This window comes from Puma concolor, chromosome A2, assembly GCF_028749965.1.
Source record: "Puma concolor isolate L17-30 chromosome A2, mPumCon1.1.hap2, whole genome shotgun sequence".
Lineage (NCBI taxonomy): Eukaryota > Metazoa > Chordata > Mammalia > Carnivora > Felidae > Puma > Puma concolor.
This window is the reverse complement of record NC_141668.1, coordinates 152,409,209-152,429,518: the sequence shown is the minus strand read 5'-3', so window position 1 is coordinate 152,429,518 and position 20,310 is coordinate 152,409,209. Positions and strand designations below refer to the sequence as shown.

The window sequence follows — 20,310 nt, the reverse complement described above, 5'->3', positions numbered from 1 at the left end:
ATGATCTCACGGTTTATGAGTTCAAGCCCCACGTTGGGCTCTGTGCTGACAGCCCAGAGCCTGGAGCCTGCTTCAGATTCTGTGTCTCCCTCTCTCTCTGCCCCTCCCCGACTCATACTCGTGTGTGCTTGCTCTCTCTCTCTCTCCCCCCCCCAAAAATAAAATAAAAACATTAAAGGGGCACCTGGGTGCCTCAGTCAGTTAAGTGGCCCATTTTGGCTCAGGTCATGATCTCACGGTCCATGGATTCAAGCCCCGCGTCAGGCTCTGTACTGACAGCTCGGAGCCTGGAGCCTGCTTCAGATTCTGTGTCTCCTCTCTGCCCCTCCTCTGCTCATGCTCTGTTTCTCTCTGTCTCTCAAAAAAATGAATAAAAATCTTAAAACAAATTCAGAAAAAAAACTGGTGAAATTCAAATACAGTCTTCACTTTGGTTAGTAATAAGGTACCAGTGTCAATTTCTCCTTAGCTTTGATACTTGCATTATGGTTATACAAGATGGGGAAATTGGGTGAAGGGTCAGGAAATTTCTATGCTATTTTGTCAACCTCTCTGTAAGTCTAAAATTACCTCAAAACAAAGGAGTTGGGTTTTTGTTTTGTTTTTTAAGTAGGCTCCATGCCCAATATGGGGCTTGAACTCATGACCCTGAGATCAAGCGTTGCATAGTCTACCAACTAAGCCAGCCAGGGTCCCCAAAGGAGTTTTTTGTTTGTTTGTTTGGTTGGTTTTGTTTTTTAAGCTATAATACTATCATCCTCAGAGAGCAAACAGGCATTGTCGCAACAATGAAACAAGAGATAGATGTTATTTTTTCAAAGGATCAAAGATAGATCCTGGAAATTAAAAACAGGGTAACAAAATGTAAAACTTGATAGAAAGGATGGAAGATAAAATTAAGAACCTCCTGATAAAAAAAAAACACAATGGAAAATTGGAGAGAAAAGAGAAAAAAAAAAAGGAAAAGTCTGAGTTAAAGGTTCTAGAAAGAGAACAGAAAATATTAGGCAAAGAAATCATTCAAGAAAACTTCCCAGAACTTGAGTGTCCAGCTTGAAGTGTTCACTGAATGGTAAAGAGTGAAAATAAACCCCACTAAGGTGTATCAGTGTGGAATTTCTGAACGCTGGGCACAGGGGAGAAAGTTTCTAGAGATAAAGATCAGCCCATGTACAAAGGACCGGGAATGTGAATAAACTTTGGACCTCTCCAGAGCAACTCAAAAAGCTGGAAGGAATGGAGCACTGCCTTAGGAATTCCGAGGCAAATAGTTTCCACACTGGACTTACACACCCAACTAAAATGTCTGCCAAGTGTGGGGGAGAGGGCAGGCTTTCTGAGACATGGAAGTCTCAAAAGTCTAGCTCCCGCGTACCTTCCCTCAAGAAGTCAACTGAAAATGTCCTCTACCCAAACAAGGGAGAAAATCAGAAACCAAGGAAGTGGAGCCCATGGTATCCAGGAAACAGGGATTCCAACCCAGATGAAAGGGGAGGGAGATCCCAGGCACAGTCTGAGCCACAGGCTGTGTTCGCGGGAGCAAGTAGGGGGCTCCAGGTAAGACTTCCTGGGGGCAGTTTACTGGACAGAATCCCAGGTGGATCTGCATGTATGACAGGAGGTCAGAGAGAAGAGCAGGGGGTTTGGGGCAGCATGAGCAAAGGTTCACAGAAAACTAAGCAGACACCAGACAGTTGTTATTTGCAGGAAAAAAATGTAAAAATTGTACCCAAAAGTGTGTACTATGAGTTACAGTTCTGAATAGCATCTGCCCAAGTCAGGACAATGTCAACACTGAGTCCAACCCCACCCACATCACAGTGTGATGGTGTTGGGAGGGTGAAGGATAGGACTGTGCGTGGGGAAGAGGGGAAGAAAGGGAGAGGAGGACGTAGCTCGGAGAGCTACGTCCTCCTCTTCCCTAGTGCGTGTCCGTGGATAATGCCTAAAACTGAGCAATCGTGAAGTAGTGACATAAGTATGTCATTTAGAGATACGGAGTTCTGAGATTAGAAAGTGACAGCCTCCGAGGAGTTGGAAATGGAGAGGAGGGGGCTGCTGTGCTCCTAACACAACATGCCTGTTAAAACCATGGCTTTATACTATGTGCGTATATGACACTGATTTTAAAACCCTGACTTTAAAAATCCATATAGAAATGTAAGAATAAGAAAAAAAAATATTAATAAAGGGAGAAAGGAGGGGGATGTGGGAGAAGGAAGAAAGGAAAAAGAATAATGTAGGCAGAGGAGTCAGAGGCAGGAGATGGACTGCTTTGACTCCCACCTCTGGCCCGCAGCCAGGAGCCCCCAAAGGGCAGAGCTGATGTTGCGCTCTGTTGACATCACCACCACCTCTGTTTACTCTCACTGCAAATGAAGGGGGTTCGAGGTTTCAGTTCCCTGACCAGCTGAGTACACAGACCTGGCTCCTTAGGCCAAAACATCAACTCAGTAGTAGTGACCCTGGTCTGGGTGACCCCTCATCCCCATTTCTACCTTTTCCCAAAGTTGGGGGTAATCAGAAAGCAAGCTGAGGGACAGCAGCCCAGAGTGGGGGATGGTACCAGGTGGGGAGAGGAAGCTCCACATCTTCCACAAGGTGCAGCCATGGGTGTACTCATTAACCTCTGCACCGACCTCTACTTAAACCTGTGCCAGACTCACAGGCAGCCATGCTTGGGGAGGGCTGAGGAGGGAAGGGACTGCCTGAAAAGTGGGGCTGGGTAAGCCACAAATGTCTGTGCAAACTCTCACCCACTCCCCGGGATCCCAACTCCTCATGTAATTTCCTGGAAAACACAAAAACCTGCAGCCCTTCAACCCAGCGGCCTCCTTGCACTAGACGAATGTCCACCCCAGGGGCCCCTCGGTCCCAGGGAGGGAGGGGGGACGAGTGTGAGACCTGCAAAGAGGAGCTTCACACAAAGCATAAGCTCAAATGAGAGTTGGGCTCAGCTGGAGGAAATCCGGAGCCCTCAGGGAACAGAGAACCAGACATTGGACCCAGACCCCTGGTCTGGGTCTCAAAAAGGAAGATTGCAAGCCAGGTAAGCACCATGGGAGAGCCCCTTTGTCATTCAGGCCTTGTCCTTCCCAGGAGCCTTCAAGACCCTTATGTGCCTCATTGTGCGTCACTGCATGGAAAAGGAGCTCCAGGGTCCCCAGGGGACAGGTGGTGGCTCTCCCAGCCCCATGGATAGACAACACCTTTCCCAGCTCTGCCAAGGGTTCCTTCCTTCTTTCCTTCCTTTCTTTTAAGTTTATTTATTTATTTTGAGAGAGAGAGAGAACAAGCAGGGGAGGAGCAGAGAGAGAGGGAGAGACAGAATCCCTGCACTGTCAGCGTAGAACCCAATGTGGGGCTTGAACTCACGAATCCATGAGATCATGACCTGAGCCAAAACCAAGAGTCGGATGTTTAACTGACTGAAACACCCAGGTGCCCCATCTTTTTTTTTTTTTTTTAAGTTTATTTATTTATTTTGAGAGCAGGGAGCGGCAGAAAGAGAAGGAGAGATAATTCCAAGCAGGTTCTGCACTGTCAACATGAAGCCCAATGTAGGGCTGGAACTCATGAACCATGAGACCATGTCCTGAGCCAAAGTTGGATGCTTAACTGACAGACCCACCCAGGTGTCCCTCTGCCCAGGGTTTCTAAGGAGGTTCTATGGGTATATATGCTGTTGGTGAGACTCGTGCAGGTGGCAGAAGTACCTACTCTGGGAGACAGTTTGAGGTGAGAGGCAAAGACCCAGTCTGACGGTCCTGTCCAATGAGAGAGCCCCTGGCCTCCTGGAAGCTCCAATCTGCTATGGGTACAGCCACAGCCCTCAAAAAGCTGTATCTGAGGGGGTGACAGCGTGCAAGCCCTGGGGGTCCTAGTCTGAGCTGGGAGGCTACCAGACCCCCGTTGATGTGGAGCAGTGAGTTCTCAGGGCCAGTCTCCTGACTTCCCCCCCCCCCCCAGAAGGCTCCAGACCTCCGTTCCCCCTGAGTAGTTCCTCCACCACTTAGCAACGGAGACAATTTACATAATGCATCGAGTGTGAGAGCAATAATGGCTGGGGAAGCAGGGTGCCCGTTAGTGGCTCCTCGGGAGGGAAAATACCTGTTCCCACACCACCACCTCCCCCATCACGGACTGGCCGTGAGGCTGCTGGGAAGCAGGTACCTTTAAGTGCTCAGTGCCACCAAGAGGGAAGGGCCTCCCCAGCCCTGGACATATAGCAACCTTGGGACACAGATGCATGCAAGAGGAAATTTCCAAAGAACCCGAGTTTTGAACATAAATCCACCCAGCCGTACTCTGGAGTCTGCACTCCTGCTGGGCCTGGGCCCTGCATCCGGAGCCTTCCCGGAGGAGGAGGTACTCCAGCAGGCGGGAAGCTGTAGCCGGAGGCCAGGGAGCTGGGCTGCAGCTGCCCAGGAGGCGGTCACATTCAAACACAAAGGCAGAGATGGAAGGGGGAGAATACATAAAAATTACTGGCATGGTAATTGCTTTTTATATAAATGTTCTTTTAAAAAGTTTTCCCCAGTGTGAAAGTCCCTCTTTAAAAAGAATAAATTCACTGCACACCAATTTATTCTGTGCCTGTAGATGGAGCATAATGAAGGCTCCTCCGTCAACACCTGATCAAGAGGAAAGTGGCTGCCACTTGACCCAGCTTCCGGGTCTTCCTGCACGAAGATGAGGCAGGCAGCAGCGGAGCCTGGGAGTCTGGGGGCAGCAGGAAAGTGGGGAATTGTCATCTAGGAAACTCTGGGCCTTAAGGCCAAGCCCAACAAACGGCATTAGTGCCTCAGGAGCTGCACTTGAGTGGAGCATTCAGAACAGGGGCAGCCACCATCACGCACAAGGGGAGATACATGGGGCCGTAGGAGCTGGGATGCATGGGGTAGGGGGGGGACAGGAGAGGGGAGGTGTTCAGCAGGCTTCTGGGGGGTGGGGATCAGGCCCAGGGTCTGCCTACAGGGCATATGCAGGAAGCTGGCTGGTGACAAGGTACCTGGTGGGTGTAAGTGGGAGAGGTCTGTCCTGGGCTTCCTGTCCAGGAAGCTCAAGCTCTGCTCGAAGCCCGTAGACACCCAAACTGTTTAGCCATCTCCAGAAAGTAACGCTTCCATCCAGGGAAGGAAGGGCTACTCTCCCTCACCAGGATGCCCAAGACCTAGGAAGGAGGCTCCTGCACATGGCCACAGCTCTGTCATCTGTGAAATGGGAACAATGTCCTGGTGGCCTCACCACCCAGCCTCTCTGAGCAGTGGACTGGGGACGATGAGGACTGCCTGCACAGGCCTGTGCTCTCCAAAGTGGGACTACTTGGTTCAACACCCATCCCAGGATGCAGACACACATGGGTGTGAGGACACAGATCCATAGCCGACCAGCACCTTGTCCCCCCTGCAGGGCTGCTGAGCACAGCGGCAGGCAGAGTAACTTGGGGGGATGTGTCCCATATATGGGAACATGGTGTGTGCATGAATGTGAGCTCCTCACCCACAGATGAGATTTCTCAGCTTCACTAATTAACCAGTTAAGTAGTTCTCGCCTGCTCGGGTGACACAGAGCTCCTGGCACCTGCCTCCTCGCAGGCCCACCCTGCTCTGTAAGCATGCCTGCTCCCACCTCCATACAGAGCTCAGCCACATACACATGCGTGCATATGCACACTTGCCTGGTCATACCCCCCATGAAGCACACATGCTTTCCTGAGCACATGCATGTGCTTACCTGCTCACGCCCCCACACACAGCACACATGCAGGTTTGTGGGTTCTCTTCTGTGCGTGCACATACTCACATCCCACATGCAGCATCACGCTCCTGTCCTCTCCCACACGTGGTCAGTCACACTCCACCTTACACAAACCTCTATAGGTCAGAGAGGTGTCTCCCAGTGAGTCAAGGGACCAAGAATCAATCACAGGGGGCTGCCTGCCTTCTAGGTCTGACTGCCCTGTGCAGGTGGACTCTGGGGAGGCCTGGGCATGACCCTGCTTTCTGGTCATGATCTCCCTACCCCATATAATGCCCATCAGAGGCTCCTGGCAGCTCCTGTCTTCTCTGTGTACCCAAAGGATGCAAAAGCAGAAGGGAGTGGGGACACCAGACATCACTGGCCTCAGCCCCAACCTGGAGGGCTTCCTGAGGGAGGGAGCTGTGGGTTGGGTTTAAAACTGGGGTCAGACCCAGAGGGGATGGGGGTAAGTGAGGAGAGTGGCAAGTGGACTAGAGAGAGAAGCTAGGATGTCTAGTGGGAACGGGGCAGGCACAGCAATGGCTGGGTGGCCCAAAGGCTCACTGCTCCCCCTGCCCAGGCCACACACCTTGGCCAGGCCTTTAAGTCACTCTGGGAACAGCCCATCATCTCCCACCCCAGCCTGATATCTGGGTGCCAACACATCTTGCAGCTGGCTCTTCTCTTGAGCCCTTTTTCACGGCCCCCACACCCTCCATTCCCTCACATAGGGGGACCAAGCCTGGCAGATGCCATGTCAGCCTACCTGTCTGGGGGCATCTGGCACTGAAGGTCTATCTTGATGCAGGGTCTGTTTCCCCATGTGGGGCTGAATGGTTCCCATGGTCCTGTGGGACAGTCAGAGCCCTGGACTTCCCCCTCTCAGTCCTCAGATGCCTGCCACTTTGTTTATCCATCGAGCAGTTACTAGCTAACACCTACCCCATGCCAGCCTGTGGGCACACAGATGCATATCTGTACACTGCAGGCATGTGTGTATATGTGCATCCCATGCGTGTGCAGCCTGCTTCTCCACCCAGACTGTACATCCTCTTAGGTGGGGCCCAGCCCCCGATCCCACACTCTGACCCCAGGATGCTCGAGCCTTAGGGTTCCCTGATTCATAAGAACCCAAGGATGGACAAGGAGGGGTCTGAGGAGTCTGTCCAGGATCTACCCCCTGCCTCCACCCACACATACAAGTAGCCAGCTAGCTGCCCTGCAGAGCCCGGAGAGAGGTATGTGAACCAGGTCCCAGGGCCAGGAGAGAGGTATGTGAAAGACAGGAGGTTTAAGGCTCTATAACCCTCTCCAAACTCTAGATCTTTGCTCACAAGGACTGGAGAGCCATGCTCAGAGAAGGTGGAGGGAGGCCAGGCTGAGCCTGCGTCTCCTGCCTGGTCGTGGTAAATGCTGCTCATGCTGCCCCTGGGGCCGGCTGTGGTTTGTCAGAACCAATTACTTCTCTGCCTCTGCCAAATGCTCGGGGCTCCACAAATCTCAGGCAAGTGTCCCCGTGGCTGCCACCGATCCAGCAATGCATGGGCGTAGAGGAGCAGGGAGGAATGCAGATCGGGTCAGCCATCCCCAGGGGCCCAGCATGGAAACCCATTCGGTTCTCTACCCCCATCCCCCATCTCCCACCCCTGATCATCCACACCAGCTCCTGGCTCTGGACATGCAGCCCCATTGCTCTCCCGAGGTGATTGCAGAGGCCAGCGGGGAGGGAAGCAGATCCTGGCCTCTTCTCAACAATCTGCAAATATGAGCCCCCATCGGAGCTGACCCCCAGCTGTCCTGGCTACAAGGCCAGCATGTCTGGGGACCCCAGGAGAGAGCTAGGGTATTCACCAGAACAGTCTTACTGTGTGTGTGGGACGGGGAGTGAGGGTGTCTTGCATTAGGAAAGTCTAGCAGACAAACATCTTAGACTCCCAAGATGGAAGGATTGTGGGGCATCCACTTCAGGAAAGGAGTATTGTGTAAAGCCATAGGTTCTCAACCAAACCTTCCAGACAGAGGCACTCTGTCTGCCTGGTGAGGTTCTGACCATGCCTCTGAGATCATCTCTTCTTTAAGCTGAGGGACCTCATGCCTGGCTGGCTCAGCTGGAGGAGCATGCAACTGGAGTTGTGGGTTTGAGCCCCGTGCTGGCTGTAGAGATGACTTAATTAAGTTTAAAAAATAAAAATAAAAAAATAAACTGAGGGGCCCTGATCAGAGAATCTTCCACACATCCCTGGAGCTGAGGATCAAGAACCCATGATCCTCAGCCCTGGCCTTGGCCACACCATTTCCTGACCCACCACCCTATCCCCAGTGCCAGTACCTGGGGCTGGCCCAGAGATCAGTGGTTTCCTACCACCTCTACTCTACTGCCAGCCAAGCCCCATGCCCAATCCACCAGGCCTGGAGACAAGCTGCCAACTGGCTGACTGATTTGAGAAACTGACACACAGGCCTCTTCTGGGGTATAGGGGACCTTCCCTTCACTTCTGCTGGCCTCCTCCCTAGGGATGCCTCTGCAGCTGCCTCCCTAGGTGCCTGGCCCAAGAAACCACTCACCCTTCCCTGGCCCATAGGCCCTGTTTCTTCAAGCCCTGGTGGCTTTTGTGCCTCTCCCTGTAAGGTTCCCAAAAGATGTCATGGTCAGCCAGTGCTAAAGACTGAATATTTGTGTTGCCCCCAAATCCATATGTTGCAACCTAATCCCAACATGATGGTATCTGGAGGTGGGCTCTATGGGAAGTGATTAGGTCATAAGGGCAGAGCCCTTGTAAATGGGATTAATGTCCTTATTACAGACCCCAGAAAGATCCTTCACCCTTCCACCATGTGAGGACATGGCAAGAAGAGAGCCGTCTACGAACCATGAAGTCTACGAACCATGAAGTGGGCCTTCACCAGACACCAAATCTGTTGACACCTTGATATTGGAATTTCAGCCTCCAGAACCATTAAAAATACATTCTGTTGTTTATAAGCCACCCGTCTATGGTATTCTGCTATAGCAGCTAGAACAGACTCGCAGCAGGGAGGAGAAAACAGATTTCCAAATTCCTGGGCTGAGACAAGCAAACGGGACACCTTGGGCGTCTGAACTTCCCCAAACTGTGACCAATTCCTAGAAGGGGAAGCATCTGATAGATGGGGGGGGGGGGGGGGGGCGCATAAAGGTACCCCCACATTTGCAGGACTCTATTTGCAGCCTTTCCTTGTCCCTGGTCCCTTAAGATCCTCTCATCTCCCATGAGAATAGAGGCACTCAGGTTCCTATTTCACGAATCGGGGAAGCAAGATTTAGAGGGGCAGGACAACAGGCCCCGGGTCCCTCAGTGTGGGAAGACACAGCCCCACCATTCCTGCCCTCTCCAGTCTTTCCACCACCACCCACCACGGGGTTGCTGCCCATGGCACAGGTTCCATGTTCAAGCTCCAGTTCTGCCACTTACCAGCTGCAGGACCTCAGGCAGGTCTCACCTTAGGAATGCACAACTCTCTTCTCCAGATCTGAGCTGGTCCCTATCTTCTGGAACTGACCTCAGTTGTGGCCCCACAGTGACCTCTTGACACGAGCTGGAAGCTGATGGTCACTCTCCCATGCCTGTACCACCAGCCATGGGCCTGCTGATCCCACCCAGAGAGGCCTCTCCCATAGACCTGTCCCCACCACACCCATGACCTCCACAGGCACCTGGGCAGCAGCTCCTCACTAAGACTGTGCCAGAACTCCAGAAGCCTCCTAGCAGGGCTCCCTGCTCCAGCCTCCCCATCTAAGACTCCAGGAGCAAGAGGCTCTGAATTGGCCACGGAGGCAACCACCGACTCAGGCCCTTCTGGGGGCCTTTCTGTCACAGCATCCTCCACCTGCTGTGAGGTCTTTCTGACCTAACATCCTCACACTCTGTGGGGAGTAGGAAGAGGAGAGGCCTGGGAGAAGACAGGGGCTGAGAAGGGTACTGGCCCAGCCTTAGCAGTCCTGGAGGAGCCCTTGGGGTCGGGGAGGCTCTAGCAGCTGGTCCCCATGGAAGGGATGGCCAACTATAAGCCAGGGCCCCTGGGCAAAGTGTCTCAGGGCAGCCCTTCCCCCACACTGACTTCCCTGCACCCCTTCTCTGATGGGAGGGTGTGTGGAAGGGGTGCCGGAGACCCAAGCCAGTCAGCTGACCCTCAGGCAGGAGTTCCTGCCACAGATTAAACGGCTTTTGAAAAGCTTCAAAAATGGAATTTTCTCCTGTAGGCGACAAAGGAGTGTGTGGGGGGAGGGGGCAGGCAGGAGGATACACAGGCTCCCTCTCTCACCACACAGTACTCAGAAGAGAGCATCCCAGACCTTAAGTGGGGGGAGGGGCAGAAGAGGCACCACCCCCCCAGGACAGGCCTGGAAGGAAAAGAAGTGGGGAGCCTGCGCTGGTGAGACAGAGAGGGGGTCCAGGCAGGCTTCGGCCAGGCTTCCATGCATCTGCCTCTGTGTATCCAATTATGCTCAAGTGGCAGCCTCACCATGTTTCAGACGCCCTCCCAGGAGCCCCTCCTCAGCCCCATGCATCCCCGCTGGGTGCCGAGCAAGAGGACCATATGGAGGGAATAATAAGACAATTAACTTTCCATTAAAGAATAATATATGTGGGTTTTTAGGGAGGCGAGCGGCAGCAATCCCTACCCAGCGGCATATTTCACACTCGCGCCCCCCCCACCTCCACCCGGACGCACCCCACATCCTGATCATCTTCACCAGGAGAGAGGAGGGCTCCATTGGGATTCACTAGGAGGTGGCTGGAGGACGGGTGTCGGCTTTGTGAGGAGCAAGAGCAGAGCCCCTAGGACTGAGGCTTCTGGAAGCCTTGTGGAGAGGTTATGATGAGCCTGGGTGGGGCTCTCTCACCACCCCTCACTTGACTCTGACCTGTGCTGGTCCCCAAGATGAGGGAAGGGGTTGGGGGTAGGGGTCCGCCTGGCCAAGGAGCTGCAGGCCTGACTCTCGGGGCACATGTGAACCACGGTGCTCTGACAGAAAGACCAACTACGGGGTCTGGGGGTCACAATCACTTGAGTTCCCCTTTCCTGACCCTCCAGGGGCTGTTCTGTTCCCTGACACCTCCCCCTACCCCAGCTTCCTTCTTTCTCTTCTGCCTCAGCTCCCTCTGGGGCTCTGAGCTTCCCTGGCACTTTTGGACAGTGCTAACCCCACCTGAATGCCCAGAAGCCCAGAGAGGACCCTCCCCAGTGGAGGCCAACAACAGCCTTGGCCAGCGCCCCCAAACCAGTATGTGAGTATGCATGAGTTTCAGGAATTGGTGGTACCAGTCAGTGGGGAGAGTTGGAGAAACAGCAGGAGGCGTGTCTCAAAGGCACCTAAGAAGGGGCCCTGTTTCCACTTTGCTGAGCCCCTCAGGAAAGGCACTCTTGATGTGGCCAGACTTTGGTCCTTGCCAGGAGCCAGCTCCAGATGTGGCACTGCGCAAATATTAATTACACATTCCCAGGGAGCAGTGAGCAGACGGGGTACAGGGATGGCCAGGGGCAGACAAGATGGGCTGGGACTGTGGCACCGTCACTGGTTCAAAAATGCCATTCCTGGCTACCCAGAGAAGTGAGGACACATGGATGCCATTGGTCTGAATCACCATGACAGTCCAGAGAAGCACAGCAGTGGGGAGGGGAGCAGGAGATTTGGTTAGGGATCTGAGTCCCAGGGTCCTATTTTCTGTGGATGTAGCTCCATGGCTTAGGGGAGGGGCTGCCTCAGGGTAGCTCCTCCAGGCAGGCCCCAGGCCTGTACTTCTAGCTTGGTGCTTCTCCCCATCCCCACTACTACTTAAGATTGGCCTGTCAGGGCTCCAGAATGGGACTGGCTAGAGAAGACTGTCACTCAGGACCTTGATTTCCCCATTTATATGAAAGGACTACAGGAGTAATTAGCAGCATGCAGCTAGGCTGAGGCCATCATGGAACTGCAGCAGCCAGGGATGTTGACAGGGCTCTAAGCCATTTCTGCCCCAATCAGGAGGCGAGGCAGGAGGGGTTGATGTGGAATGAGAAAGGCCCCGATGGGTCTAGACTTGACTTGACACTTCTCAGAGGATGGCCTGTGGACCCCAGGCATGATCATCCCAGGTCTCAGTTCCCAGCCCAGCTCTGGTCAGGAAGCCCTCCCTCACCCCAGAGAGAGGATCTTCTTACTTCCTTCTTTAGAAACTCTGCAAAGAAGGTGTCTCACCCAGGTCAGAAACCCATCTCAGGATGACACACACCTGATGAGCCACTGATGCTTCCTCATGTCTGACTACAATCTCTCCAGCTTTGCTTTCCCACAAGGTCCCCAGAGTTGTTCCCCTTCTACCTGGACACCCAGTCAAAAGTCAGTAGGTCCCTGGCTATACCCATCAGAGTGACCTGGTCTTCAAAGTGGGGAGACCAGCCATCTCCACATCCTCCCCCCATGCACCCCCAGGCACCTGATGAATTATTCATCCTGATCAGCCTCATTATGTAAATGAGTTCAGAGCCCAAGCATATGCTCTCTGCTCTTCCCTGCACCCCCCCCCCACCTCGCCCCAGAGGATGGGGACAATATGGTGGTGATGGGGGAGGGCAGAGTAGGAGCTTGGGAGACTATCATCAGCCTCCAGGGGTTCTGGAGGGGGCAGAGTATACAGTCCACACTTTCGTGGCCTGTTCACATCAGGAGTAGGCCAGGGCTTGGGGGGAGGTGGGGTTGGGGTACCCAGGGCGGGCATGGCTTAGGAGTGTCTGGCTAATCATGGGGGTGGGAATGACATGTGAGAACCAGGCCACAGCAGGAGCTCCCACTGTGTGCTGGACCTGGGCTTAGACGAGGAAACATGATGCGGTCTTCACAGAGCCCCCACATCCTACCTAGGTGTGCCATGGCTTCTAACCTGTAAGTGGGCCCCAGTCTGCACCTAGCCATGCCCCCACGATGTTGTGATGAGGTCAGGAGGAAGAAAGTGCCAAGTCAAGGAAAATGCTCCCAAATGCCACTGTCTGCAGTTTCTGGACTCTTGCAGCTGCCAGCTCTTGCAGCGCCCAGCTTCTGGGAGTGGGGCAGCCATGCAGCAGAAGGCCAAGGGGGCCCAGATGCCAGGACACCCTGGCTATAGGGTGTTTGGGGGTAGCACGGAATCAGCTCAGGGAGACCTGGGGAGGCCACTGGGGAATGAGGCTGTCAGCTTGGCAGAGCTGGTGCCAGGATCCCCAGGAGTATCTGCAGTTGGGTCAGGCTCTGCTGCAAGCATCCTCCTGACCCATCAGAGCTGGGCATAGGCTGGGTACACGGGCCCTCTCACGTGCATTTGAAGGAGAGCCATGGTGACTCAGTCAGATTTGGGATGGGCTGTAGGGGGTGGGGAGGCTGGCTGCCTCCTGCTCCCGTGGGATTGTCCTTTTCCTCTAGAATTCTTCACCTGCTTCCCTGCCGCCCACCTCGCCAGTGTCCAGTGCCAAGAAGCAGGCCCAGAGCTGTCAGCAGGAAGTAAGAGGCTGAGGTAGCGGTGAGAAAAAACTGGAGCAGGACAGAGAGCCGCTGGAGAGCTGGCACCCGTCGGTAGGGAGAGGGATGCCAGGAGGAGCCAGCCAGGAATACCAGGTCAGCACTCCTCTGCCTGCGGCCAGGCAGGCCACAGCTACACCAAGCATGGCCCCTGCTCTAGCCCAGCTCCTCACTTCCCCAGGTTCATCCTGCCCACCCTTCCAAGAGGTGCAACCAGAGGGGGAGAAGCACCCTGGAACAGGAGTCAGGAGTCCCATCCCAAGTCTCAGGTCTGCCACAGCTGGCTGCCTGACTTTGGTTATGGCTGGCCAGGTGGGGGTGGGGCAAGATGTGCTCGTTGACGAAAGTGTCTGGAATCACTCAATTCCCATCAGAAAGGAAATGATCAACACATCCTAGGAATGAAAATGATCAGTAAGGGGAATTCATATTTCTAGAAAAGGGGGTGTATCTGTGTCAACCTATCCACTGCTATTCCCACCACCTTGTCCTCTAGCCAGACTTCCCAGCTATGCCATGGACCAAGAATGAGAATCAGAGAGGGTCCAGGACTTTCCCAGGAGCACACAGTAGGGTGCTGAGCTAGGCTTCTATCTCTGGTTCTCACCAGCCAGGGAGCTCAATGGTTTAGACAGAAACAAATTGCATGCATGAAACGTGTGCATTATTTTCTCACTGGCAAACTATCAGGGTCTGAGTTGTCTATGACTATAAAATAAATAATGTCCTCACACTGAGAATTCGAAGCGTGGAAGGTTCTTGACCGGAGGTGCATAGTTAACTCCTTATGTGGGGTACATCTTATGTTACAATACAAAACTTGGAAAGGCACTTTGCACACATTCTAGGGAACTATCATTTCTTCATTAACCTACAAGGCTACACTTGGCAGTGCCCACTTAGAACCTAGTTAGTGCCGGGTGCTATGCCTGAGCGTAAATTCACTTCTGTTCTGGAACAGCTTTTCCTACAGTGCCTTCTCTAGAAAGCTCTGCTGGCCTCCAAGTACGGCTGAGTCACTGAGAGTTCACAGGAAGAGTGGGATGGGGGTTACTGCAATTCAATCCCAGCAATCAGGGCTGGGAGGTTCAGAGAGGTTGGGCCACTACGGGGAGGACACCCAGCAAATTGGGGGCTGAGATCTTCAGACCTGGACTCTCTCTCCTTGTCATGCTACCACCTTGTTAGCCACCCCTGATTGGCCCATTTGTGCCAGAGGTCCTACATCCACAGCCAGTGTCAACATACTCACTGCCGCCCCTATTTCCTGAGTGCCTGCTATAAGCCAAGCAGGGGGAAAGGACCAAGGACAAAACCCCATGGTAGCTTCCCCATAGAGGTGACACCTGCTGATCCCAGTCCTGACCAAGAGGGATGACACAAACAGAGGCATATCTAATCACTGGGTCAAGACCTGGACTCTTGGCTAAACCACCTACAGTAACTCTGTTTACTCTGCTGTTCCCGGGACAACCATCGGCAGAAGAACCCTGTTGATCCCCTGCTCGGTTCTGGTCAGGCGTCCTGGCCCAAGCCTCTAGCAACGAGCTCCCAAAGTCCCACAGGTCCCTGGGAGTCCCCCCAAGCACTCCAAGAGCTCAGCTCTCAGAGCTTCTGCATCTCCACACAAAGAGCGATGGCTCAGGAACCTGACAGCGACACATTTTGCAGCCTTCTGGGGGTGACGGATGGCCTGCTCTTCACATCACTATTTCAAACATTAACATAATCTCCAAGGATGAATGTGGTCGCTGGCGCCTAATCAATCACCCCTCCTGCCCTGATCCCTCAACTTGCCAAGCACAGGCTTTCAACCCATCTCCTGCTACAGCGCCTTGAGCAGCCAGCACTGCTCTCCACTGTTGTTTGGCCTGGCCACCCCACTCATTGCATGGACAGTCCTCAGCCTCCATGCACAACTGCATCCTGAACCCTCCAGGGCCTGCCCTCCTGCCTCAGGCGCTGCGTCAAACACAGACCTCACCCACCTGAAAACCCGAAAGCCCAACACCCCAACATCGGAGCTCACTGGATACTGTTCAGTACTGGGAAGAGCAGGCCAAGACCTGGAGGAGCCACTGATTTTCTAGTTATTTCCCTACCTGCCCCCACGGGCCCAGCAGTGTCCCACCATGCCAAACCTTCCTCACTCCTTATTTCTGAAGTCCTTCTCCCACTCCCACTCAGAAAAGGGTCTCTGAGCAGAAAGCAAAGGGTACCAGGGCTTACCTCACGGAGCTGCTGGACGCCCCCAAAAATCCGCATCACACCATCGATCTCTTGCTCCAGGCGCCGGGCCCAGTGCTGCATCCTGTGTGCATAGAGGAGAAAGGTGTCAGGAGGGCCCCCCCTCACAGTGCTGGGACAGCCCAGCACCGAGTGACCTGGGACATGACCAGTAGTAGCCACTCCTTCAGAACTCAATTTTCACTAGAGGAGAAACAAAGGCTAGGAAGCAGAGTGAGCCTATGATTCCTTTTGAAGACTAGACCTGGTGGCCCAGGCTCTCCTCACGTACTGTTGGACAGCCGGGGAGGAGAGCAGATTGTAGTTTAAATGCACTGAGGGAGTCCAGCAGCTCCAAGAAGCCTGCAGGGAGACTATTTTTCACTGTGAAGAGCTAGCCCTTGATGTGGATGCTCTGAACAGGGGGACTCTGGACACCAGGGAAGAGGGGGACATGAGTGAGCCACGCGGAGGCTGGGATCTCAGAGTCTCCTGTCCCCAAGGCTGGGTGGGGCCTGAGGAAGGGGAGGGAACAGGAGTCACTGCTGTCACCACCAAGTCATTGTGTAGCTGGGGGCAGATCCCTGCCTGCCCCCCTCCCAGCCCCCTGTAGGCCTCAACTGAGAAGGATATGGAGAACCTGGGGCGGTGACAGCCCTCACCTTTCCAGCACCCGGGGAAACAGATGCTATCTGAAGCTCATACATACACACCCTGCATGAACTGGCCACCCACAGGTCCAGTTCAGACTGTCTCACCCCTTTCTGGAGGCCTGGCACCTCCAGAGTCTTTCACCTAAGCCACCTGCCTGAGCAGGTCTCCTTCACACTGGTGTTACTGTGAACTCATACTACCCCATCCGTGTCTCAGTTTCCTCCTCTAGAAATTGGGAATAATTTAGGGCCACCTCGCAGGGTATGAGAAGGACATGAAAGCAGGTGGTGCAGGGTGTTGCACAGGAATATTTGTGAGTGGACAGGATGGACATATGGCCACACAGCTCAGTATTCTCAGCCCACATGCATGAACAGGAATGGCATCTGGGGAGAGGCTTGGCCCAGGTTCTAACCTGTGACCCTTCCTTCAGGCAGTACGAGATCAGGTGAGCAAAGTCATAGCGGTCCTTGACAAAAGCCAGCCAGAGAGATGTTCTCCACACTTCCAAAGGTGTTCTCTGCTGTGACACAGGCCTCTGCACCAATGCATCTGAAAAGGCATCTCAACTTCCTCAACCCACCAGATGCAGAACAAGGCCGTTCCAGGGAGGGCTCATAGGAGGGTTACCACAGAGATTTAAATACACCACGGGTTAAGCACAGTCCACAGGGCAAGATACGAGTTGGGTGATACCAGCCCCCCAGCCTCTGGAGGAGGGACCCAGAAGCCATAGGATCCAGGAGGTTGTGTCTGGCCCTGGGTCTGCTACCTCCCTTACACTCCCCAGTGCCACTCAGGGCCAGGACTCTGCTAGCTCCCTGGGTCAGAAGAGCTTAAGCCGCCACCCCAGGCCCCTGCCCCACATCCATCTTCAGGCCTGTGGCTGGGGGGCTGGGCCTGTGCCATTGTGTGTGCCCGGGTCGGTTGGCATGGGAACTTGGAGCAGGAGGCGGGCGGATCACTAATTGCAATTTGCCAAGCTGAATGTCAGGACCATGATGGAAAAAAAAAAATCAACATCAAAAGAAACAGGTATTAGCTTCAGCTTGTTGCTGGCTGAGCCACAGCCTGATGCCCACCTCCACTCCCCACCATGGGGAAAAAACTAACCCCACGCCCAGGAGGAGGCCAGGCTGCAGACCAGGCTACAAAGGGCAATCAGGCATCAGCTGCTAGCCAGGAGGAGGGCAAAGCCCAGCAGAGAATGGAGAGCTCGCTTGGCCCCTGTGCCTGTGTACCAGGTGCTGATTGTTTGGCCCTGGCTGTGGATGGACAGTGGGGCAGGTGGCTGTTTTGTGCTCCTGAGACGGAGCCCCAGGGGGGCTAATGTTGAGATGGGTTGCTGCACAGTCCTGTGTCCAGCTAGGTACAAAAATGGGTGAGGTCAAGGAGCTGCTCTCCAAAGGGAACCATTAGCTCTGCCCTGGCCCTGACCTCAGCCATTCACTGGTCTAGGGGACGAATGCCAATCATAATCCTTCCTGGGACTAATATGTACAAGGGCACCCATTATGCACATGGAATGGTGCCGGCATGCCACCTGCTCTCTCGCTTCAGTCCTCACAAAGAAGCAAACGTTATCATCCCCAATTTACAGATGAGGAAACTGAGACACAAGGGCTTTTTGTGACTAGCCCAAGATCACCCACCCAAGAAGTGAACACAGAAGTTGATGCACGCATATGCTAGAGTCACCAAGGGCCAAGAGTGTGCACTTCCTCCCAGCTCTGCATTGAGGACTGTCACTTCGAGAACTTGAAATTGGCCATAGTGGGAATATTTATACTGCAGAAATCAGTAAATGCTACAAATCACAGTTTTTCCCCCGGAAAGTGACTTGTAAACATTTACTAGCACACCACTGATTCGGCCCCAGGCTGTTGACTCTTTCCTACTGTATCTATAGGTCTCTTATTCTAGGATCTCACAGATAAGTAAAAGAAAATTAATTGGAAGAACAGACACGGATGCCAAGTTTTTATTTTGTTCAGACAACACATTATTATTACAATCACCATCATTTCATCTAAAAAGACTATTTCAACACTAAAAGAATTTAGAAGAGCCAAATCTCAGGATAAAGTCGAATTCCTCCCAAGACACACACACTCTTTTCTTCCCTTCCTCCCTCCCACTCTCTCATTCACACTCATACACGCGCACGCACACACACTCATGCTCACAGGCACATACAATCTTCCCACTTCCACTCCCAGACTAAACAGCTCTAGACTCTGCTGTAGGCCACAGGGACTGGTCCACCCATGACACATCAGGACACACACATCCTCCTGGGATCTAGGGGTGGCTCTAGCCCTTGGTCTGGCACCCTGGGCCTGACGGACAGACCCCAGGCCCCAGCTACATAATGCCAGGGAAAATAAGTTACTCTAATTATTCACCTAAACCAAACCCAATTAGGAAGGCAATATGTATGTCTCAGTATTAAAAAGAACATGATAGGGGCACCTGGGTGGCTCAGTCGGTTAAGCATCTGACTTTGGCTCAGGTCATGATCTCATGGTCCATGAGTTCGAGTCCCACATTGGGCTCTGCGCTGACAGCTCAGAGCCTGGAGCTTGCTTCGGATTCTGTGTATTCCTCTTGCTCTGTTCCTCCCCCACTCACGCTCTGTCTCTCAAAAATAAATAAATGTTAAAAAAAATAAATAAGTAAAATAAAATAAAAAGAACATGATAGATAAATCATTTCACTGTCACAGAGAAGAGATTCTGTGGGTTCCAGGGTTTGGCTAGGGTACCAGTGCTGGCTCCAAAGGGTGACAAAAGGGACTAATGAGGCCAGGAGTCAACTATGCACCTATGGAGTTCCTGTCTGAAGGCTGGAGAAACCACCCACCAAGCCAAGGCTAACCTTAGCCAGATACAGTCATACTCTTTCTAGCAGAATGGCATGGGGGATTTGGAAGTATGGGGGATATATCAGGATCCACGGACCTGCTGGGTCAAAGGCAAGCTGACCAAATCTTGTCTGGGCTCCCTTTAGCCTGGGTCCAGGTGCCTAGCTCTGCAACGCCTCCCTGGTCAGACAGTGTTGCCCGTGGGTCACCCTCCCAACAGGGTAGGCCCACCTGCTGGCTCCCTACATCCCTGTGATTTTCCATGCTCTTCATCGAGATGACACTGCTTATCTCCAAGTGTCTCTAAGTGCCAAATTAGCAAGACAGGGAGGAGAGAGAGTGTCTGGGAGGAGGCACGTGCAGCCAGGGGCTGCAGCCCTCAGGATGACTGGCATGGGCAGGAGAGGGAGAGGCTGAGGACAGAGCCTTGTATCCCTGTAACCTCCATGTGCCTGAACCCAGGGAGGTGCAGGCACTGGGCCCCCATTCCATAAGCTAAAAAACCGAGGCCCCTGGCAAGGATGGGTGCAGGGCCACATACTTAGAAACAAGCTAGACCTGTCCTCCTGGCTCCATCAGCTCCCTGACCCCACTCTTCCAGGACAAGGCAGCTTCTGGGCAGCCTCCTGCAGCAGTGGCTGGCTGTGTGACCTGGAGGGAGGGGGAGGATTGAGCTCCGTTCAATTTTTTTTTTTTAACGTTTATTTATTGAGAGACAGAGAGACACAGAGCGTGAGCAGGGGAGGGGCAGAGAGAGGGGGAGACATAGAATCTGAAGTAGGTTCCAGGCTCTGAGCTGTCGGGCTCTGTGCCCCCCGACACGGGGCTCGAACTCACAAACTGTGAGATCATGACCTGAGCCGAAGTCGGCTGCCCAACCAACTGAGCCACCCAGGTGCCCCTGGATTGAGCTCCCTTCAAATCTCAGCATTCTGGTCTGTAAATAGGGGAAATGACTGGCTGAATAGTGTCAATGGCCAAATCTACGTGGCAGCCTTGATGTCTGGCATACTTACCAGGCACTCCTGGGGGCTAGAAGCCTATCCAATACAGCCCCTGGTGTTTATAAAATCTCCTAGGAATGCCTGCACTTGGGGAGAAGGATGTGGAGGGAGGCAGTGTAGAAAGGATTCCCCTAATGGCTAAGAGAGGCCAGGAGTGGGCAAAGGGCAGAGGTACACTCGTCCCAGGCCTGGCAGGCTGAGGGCAGCCCAGCGGGAAGAAGACCGAGGGGCTGCAGGACGCCAGGCCTTGCTCTTCAGGGCACGCTTCAGAACTGAGAAGAGTAAGTGAAAGAAGAGGCCTTGTCACT

The 20,310-nt window shown here is 53.5% G+C and overlaps 1 protein-coding gene across 12 annotated transcripts in view; it reads right to left on the bottom strand.

Moving 5' to 3' along the window:
• Window positions 1–20,310, bottom strand: part of CACNA2D2 (calcium voltage-gated channel auxiliary subunit alpha2delta 2) — a 144,538-nt gene that overhangs the window by 102,166 nt on the left and 22,062 nt on the right. For all 12 annotated transcript variants that reach the window (XM_086698115.1, XM_086698113.1, XM_086698114.1 and 9 more), the window contains exon 2: window positions 15,485–15,566. In XM_086698115.1, the coding sequence (XP_086554241.1) occupies window positions 15,485–15,566 (82 nt within the window). The remainder of the gene's footprint in view (window positions 1–15,484; window positions 15,567–20,310) is intronic.